This window comes from Alosa pseudoharengus, unplaced genomic scaffold, assembly GCF_046254945.1.
Source record: "Alosa pseudoharengus isolate Yale_2024_CS ecotype anadromous, Long Island Sound unplaced genomic scaffold, YU_APseudo_1.1 YU_APseudo_1.1_scf_4, whole genome shotgun sequence".
Taxonomy (NCBI): Eukaryota; Metazoa; Chordata; class Actinopteri; order Clupeiformes; family Clupeidae; genus Alosa; species Alosa pseudoharengus.
In genome coordinates, this window is record NW_027468774.1 from 18,568,601 (window position 1) to 18,576,100 (window position 7,500).

Sequence of the window (7,500 nt, forward strand, 5' to 3'; positions counted from 1 at the left end):
TGCGCAGGCCGGGAGACCTGTCAGGAGGGCGTTGCAGTAGTCAAGTCGTGAGATGACTATTGCCTGTACCAGGAGTTGGGTAGCATCTTGAGTCAAGTAAGTCCTGATTTTCCGTATGTTGTAGAGTGCAAAACGGCATGACCGGGCGACCGAGGCAACATGATCGGAGAAGGTTAGTTGGTTGTCGAGAACAACTTCTAGATTTCTTGCAGCCCTGGTAAGTGAAACAGACAGGGAGTCAAATTTGATGTTGATGTCATGGTGTATGGTAGGTTTAGCTGGGAGGACCAGCAATTCAGTTTTTGAGAGGTTTAGCTGGAGGTGATGTGTCTTCATCCATATAGATATGTCTGAGAGGCAATCCGAGATCCGTGCCGAGACCAAGGGGTTATCAGGTGGAAAGGACAGATAGAGTGTGTGTCGTCTGCATAGCAGTGGTATGAGAAGCCATGAGAACTGAGCCCTGGGGGACCCCTATGGTGAGATAGTGAGGTGCAGATAGCTGTCCAAGCCATTATACATTAAACTAGCGTCCTGTGAGGTAGGATTCAAACCAGGAGAGAGCAGAGCCGGAGATTCTCATGTTAGAGAGTATAGAGAGAAGGATGTGGTGATTAACCGTGTCAAAGGCAGCCGATAAGTCAAGCAGAATGAGTATTGATGACCGAGCGGTCGTCCTGGCTTCTTTTAAGGCTTCTGTTACAGACAGCAGAGCCGTTTCGGTAGAGTGGCCGCTTTTGAACCCAGACTGATTTGGATCCAGAAGGTTCTGTGAAAGGAACTTTAGAGTGCAGCACTGTCTGGATGTGTGCACATAGCAGGAATGAGCCAACTGATGTTCAGATATGTTGTAACTTTCATTGTTATGTAGTGGGTATATACATATACAAAAAACTGCTCTTTTTTTTTGTTTCTAACCTCTGGCACTTTGAGATCTTTGATGAAAAGTGCATTATAAATAAAATATATTACTATTATTATTTTTTTTTTTATTATTATTATTATTATTATTATTATTATTATATATACTGTGTGAGTGTGTGTTTTTGCTATGCCCAAGAGTATTGTAAGAGTATTGTATAGTATACTTGTTAAAAATAAGGTAGTTTTACTTAAGTTTCATGAAGGATCCCTGTAGCTAACACTCTATGACCTGCTCATAATATCTGATGTAATCTTACAGTAACCGTGTGCTTTGTCTTTGACAGCGGCCCCTGGAGGCGATTCTCTCCCAGCCCACGCGCTCCCCCAACGGGTCCTGCAGGTAAGAGCCACTGCCCCCAGCCCCACCTCAACACGGGTGGAGGTGTACAGGGGTTGAATTGATGGAGTAAAGGTGTGGTGTTAGTGGTGTGCCTTACAGTTTCCCCCATTACGACAAATGGTAATCAGTAACAAAACTGATGTTAGCACAAATCATTCATTTACAGAGGTGATCCGGTAAGTTACAGAGCAGCCCTCACTGTAACTGTAGTTGTCACAGGGACTGCTATAGTGTAGACATTGTGTTAAATGTCTTTGGAGCTTACATGGCTCATATCACTATGGATTTTTATTTCTGTAAATAATTGATCAGTTACTTCAGATGACAGTGGGGTGTGACTTGGCACAAACAAATATTAGAACAAAAGAACTCAGATACACACACACACGCACACACACACACACAGAGACACACAGACTCTTGGTGGCGGCATCAATGTGACTCAGTTTTGACTCACTGAGGGATAGGCTGGATTGCTCTCAATTCCAGCCAGGCCATCACAATCACTAAGCTTATCTATCTGTGTGTGTGTGTGTGTGTGTGTGTGTGTGTGTGTGTGTGTGTGTGTGTGTGTGTGTGTGTGTATGTACAGTATGTATACTGTGTGTGTGAGTTCTTATCTGCAGAGGAAAGAAAGTCCAGATGTGTTTTACCGCACCTTAGTGTCCAACATTAAGTTGGATACATACATACATATCCTTACAGATGCACATACACACGTCCGCACACACTTCCAGAGATGCACACATAGATTCCCAGTAATGCCTACACACACACACAAACACAAACACACGCCCATGCACACACACACACACACACACACAGACGCACACACACACGCACAGACGCACACACAGACGCGCACACACACACACACATACACACACACACACACACACTGGTGCTCCCCTCCTGCTGTGAGTGTGTTTTGTTCTCTGGCTCAGTGTGTGAGGAGCAGGACGTCTTGGCAGCGCTTTGCCACGGGTCTTATTTTTATCCCAGAGGTCAGAGCCTCATTCTCCGAGTCATTCCTGCTCCAGATTCCCACCGTCTCCCAGACCGGGGGAGAGAGAGAGAGAGAGAGAGAGAGAGAGAGAGAGACAGAGAGAGAGAGAGAGAGAGAGAGAGAGAGAGGGAGAGAAAAAAAGGGGAGAGTTAGAGAAAGAGAGGGGAGAGAGAAAGTGAAGTAAGAGAGTGAAGAAAGTGAAAGAGCATAAAATAAAAAAAGGAGAGAAGGAAGCAGACAGAGTGAGAACAGCGGAAAGAGGGTGAGTGAGCAAGAGAGAAAGAAGGAGAGATAGAGAGAGAGAAAGAGAAAGACCAGGAGAAAGAATGGAAGAGAGAGTGAAAGGGACTTGTATATTGAAATGAATGGTTATATAACGTTATCAGAGTAGCCATGTTTGTACTGTAAGGCTTTGTCTTGATTATCCTATTCTGAAAGTATTACATGGACAAACATTTCATGAGGCAAATAGGTTGTTTTAAATTAAGTAAAAATAACTGCTGCAAAATGTTTACTTCAATCAAAGTCAATTACACACACACACACACACACACACACACACACACACACACACACACACACACACACAATAAAGTGTGTTATTTTAATAACCCTTCCCACTCTTTAGTGTAACCTTGGCTAAAAATCAATTACCCAGAATTCCCCTGTGTCCTGGGGTGGAGCTGCTGAACAGAGAGTACAGATCGTACGTGACCTTCCCGAGCAGATGCTGTGATCAATATCCAAGCAGGGTTTCACAATAAATAATTTGAACATGATCTCGCAGCCTCTGATTCTGTGAGAGGACTGGTGAACGACATTCCAATCAATTTGGCACTGCTCATAGACACAATGTGAAACCCATGCTGTGCTTTTATTTCTGTGACCCAGACACACACACACACACACACACACACACACACACACACACTCCAAAGAGTGAGTAAAAGACAGAATAATGGAATGGTGTGTGTGTGGGGGGGGGGGGGGGGGTATGGGGGCATGGAGGGACACAAAGATGGAAAGAGGAACGGAGCTAGCCCCTTCTCTGTCTTTGACTTTTCTGTCCTTCATAACAGAAGTACATCTGTTTCTCTGTATAACCTGATGGAGTTCCAGATGCCTTCACCTGTTTAGGTTTGTTGATGGAGTGTGTTTGTGAATGAGGGCGTGTGCTAGTTCAGGGGAAGCAGTCGTGTTCAGTGAGAGTCTGAAATGATACATTATGTCTGAGCTCCAGCTGCCTGTCACCAAGATGACACAGTTTGACTGCCATGCTGCTTTGACGCCTACTACTGACTGACTCTCTCGCTCTGTGTGTGTGTGTGTGTGTGTGTGTGTGTGTGTGTGTGTGTGTGTGTGTGTGTGTATGTGTGTGCATGCGTGCCCTGGCTGGCTTTCCAAAAATTGATCCCTGATCAAGCGCGCTTTTGTACTCTCAAGTCACGCAAACGTGTCAGAGCGTGTTCAATTCCTCACACGTGTGTGTGATAGCACGTACACACTCACATATTTTATTGTCACCACTTTCCAATTCAATCTATCTTCCTGTCTTTTATAGGAATGCACACACTCCCAATCCCATACGTCTTGCAGTCCAAGGGTCACAGAGAAACGACTCCCATTACCAGTACTGCTCCTTGTGAAATAGTTTTATTTTGTTTGAGAAAGAGGGAGATAAAACAATATGATGGAGTGATAGAGAGTAAGGGAGGGAGGGAGGGGGAGAGGAAGGAAGGAACCATCTGGGCTGCAGAGGTTTGTAGTCTGTAGTCCATATCGACCTGCATGTGATCTGAAACAGCCTACCCTCTCAACCACTCTCGCCTCACCCCCCCCTCTCTCTTCCTCCCTCTCTCTCTCTCTCTCTCACTCCCTCTCTATCTCTCCTATTTCTCTTTGTGATCCGTCTCTATCTTTTTCCCCTCTTTGTTCTCTGTCCTGCCTTCTCTATCTGTCCATCACTCTCACTGGGTCATTTCATCTCTGATGTTTGTTTTCGGTATGCTATTAGCTGCTTGTGGCTGATAAGCAAATGGCCGCGTAACAGTTTTTATGCAAATCTGATTGCCTCCCCTGTCTTTCCCATATCTCTTTCCCTCTCTCCTCCTTTTCCTCCCTCTACATCTCTCACTCTCTCTCTCACACACTCTCTCTCACTCTCTCTCTCTCTCTCTCTTTCACTCTCTTTCTGTCTCTCTTTCAGCCGTGCAGCATGCAGCCGTCCCTCCTCTTCCGCTTTCCATCCAGTAGTCCTGTCGTTTAATCCCTGTGACAAATTGTTTCCTGCACGGCTCTGCTCTCCTTCACAGGAAGAGGCCCCTCTGACTCAGGGAAAAGAGTGGGCGGCCATGTGTGTGTGTGTGTGTGTGTGTGTGTGTGTGTGTGTGTGTGTGTGTGTGTGTGTGTGTGTGAGACAGCTGTGGAACCCCCTCCATCAGGGGTCTGCTTGTGTCCCAGCTGTGCAGCTTCCAATCATCAGTCTACCACAGTGTAGCAGCCCGGCTCCCCCCCCCCCCACATACACACACACCCCTTCCTCTCTAAAACACACCCACCCTAATATCCCCAGATCCCCCCCCCACCCCCTCACATACACACACACCCCTTCCTCTCTAAAACACACCCACCCTAATATCCCCAGATCCCCCCCCACCCCCCCACATACACACACACCCCTTCCTCTCTAAAACACACCCACCCTAATATCCCCCCCCACATACACACACACCCCTTCCTCTCTAAAACACACCCACCCTAATATCCCCAAACCCCAGGCTCCGTGTCCAGCCCAGCCTCCCGTCCCCCTCGAGTCTCTCTGCATGGGCCTCTGTGCTGCTCGAGTCTCTCTGCATGGGCCTCTGTGCTGCTCGAGTCTCTCTGCATGGGCCTCTGTGCTGCTCGAGTCTCTCTGCATGGGCCTCTGTGCTGCTCGAGTCTCTGCTGGCCGCTCCAGTGTGAAATCCCACTGATTGAGTGATGCAGGAAACATGGCTTATCTCTCACTCAGCTAAACATGGCAAAAGGATGGGTGCCTGCCTGTGTGTGTGTGCGTGTGCGTTTGTGTGTTGGTATTGGTAAGTTTGGAGTTTAACCAGAGTAGTATAGACACAGAGCCCTAAATTTGATAGCCATCATCAGATAACACAATCATTAAGTCCTGGCTGTGTATGTCTGTGAGTATGTGTGTGTGTGTGGTGTGTGTGTGAGGACGTTTTGCCTGTCACTCAGGCTGGTGGGGATGCTTCTGAAGGCTCTCGATAAGAACCCGTTTCCTCAGGCTGCGGTTGATGCTTTCATGCTTTTCACCAAATCCCTCTCTTTATCACGCTCTCCCTTGTTGTAAATATCTCAGCCATTCCCTCTTTGTACTTCCCCTCTCCCTCTCTTTCTCTCTTCCTCCCCCTTTCCTCCCTCACTCCTCCTCAGTGGTCTCCACCAGTCTCTCCCTACCTCCCTCTCTCCCTCCCTCTCTTACTCTCTCACTCTCCCTCCATCTCTCTCTCTCTCCCTCTTTCGGTCTCCATGAAGTCTTTAAACTCTTGACTCTGTCTGAGCAGCAGCTTAATTTAGAGCATGATGCAAATCCTCGGGGGCCGGCCAGCGTCTCTGTGTCACACGGACACACACACTCTCACGCACACGCAGCCACTGCACACACACTCTCACACGGCCGCTACACACACTCTCACACATACACAGCCGCTACACACACACTCTCACGCACACACAGCCACTGCACACACACTCTCACGCACACGCAGCCACTGCACACACACTCTCACACAGCCGCTACACACACACTTTCACGCAGCCACTGCACACACACTCTCACACAGCCGCTACACACACACTCTCACACACACACAGCCACTGCACACACACTCTCACGCATATGCAGCCACTGCACACACACTCTCACACAACTGCTACACACACACTCTCACACAGCCACTGCACACACACTCTCACAAAGCTGCTACACACACACTCTCACGCACATGTAGCCGCTACACACACTCTCACACACACGCAGCCACTGCACACACACTCTCACACACACACAGCCACTGCACACACACTCTGACGCACACACAGCCACTGTACACACACTCTGACGCACACACAGCCACTGTACACACACTCTCACGCACACACTCACGCACACACGCAGCCGCTACAGAGACTCACACACACACAGGCACTGTCATGCTAACATACATTTGCACCCAGCTTTAACATCCATACAAACTCTCTAGCAAACACAGCGTTTCATACCATTTTTATCTGCATGCATCCAAACACACACACACACACTCACACACAGACACAAACACACACACACACACACACACACACACACACACACACACACACTCACACACAAGCACACACACACACACACACACACACACACACACACACACACACACACAAACACTCTCACACACACACACACACACACACACACACACACACACACACACACACACACACACACACACACACACAAACACTCTCACACACACACACACACACACACACACACACACACACATACATATGGGCTCACCAATCTCTCACAGTCTGTCTACTATGAGCGTGGGGCAATCTTTCACAGTACGGTATGGGGCATGTCTGACGCAGGTCCGGCAGATCGAGGTATTAGTTGTCCGTTAATGGACACTGGAGTTGCTGGACTTAATGTCCCTCAGCAGGACATCAGCAATGCAAAGGTCAACAGTTCACGGCTTCATCCCCCAGGGAGCAGCGGTATAGACAAACGTCTGCATTCCCCGTCCCCCACGAGTTGCTGTGGACACAAGTGTCGGTCAGCTCGAGGGCTCCTCAGAGTAAACATACTGTATCGTCAGGGTTACAGGTTACAGGCCGAGGGGGTCTCCCTTCTCCTGACCTGTGGCCTTAGATACCTCCACAGGTGGTGAAAGAAAGAGAGAAAGAGTGAGGGGCTTTTTGGAACGTCTCTCTCTCTCTCTCTCTCTCTCTCTCTCTCTCTCTCAGTCAGCCTGGCGTCTATGCCATGTTATTTTGAGTTGTTTTTTGCCCGGCAGCTAAACTGATAAAAATGTAACCAGGCTATCCTCAGCATTAGGGTATGCGTGCCTGGTGGGAGAGCCTGCGTGTGTGTGTGTGTGTGAGAGGGAGAGAGTGAGAGAGCATGCAGTAAGGTGCTATGTATACAGTCTGTGTATTTATGCAGTGAGGTATG

General features: G+C 48.2%; 1 protein-coding gene across 1 annotated transcript in view; it reads left to right on the plus strand.

Annotated features, from left to right (window-relative positions):
- plekhh3 (pleckstrin homology, MyTH4 and FERM domain containing H3) overlaps window positions 1–7,500 on the plus strand; it is a 27,692-nt gene that overhangs the window by 9,347 nt on the left and 10,845 nt on the right. The window contains exon 2 of the mRNA XM_076265124.1: window positions 1,209–1,264. Coding sequence (XP_076121239.1) covers window positions 1,209–1,264 — 56 coding nt within the window. The remainder of the gene's footprint in view (window positions 1–1,208; window positions 1,265–7,500) is intronic.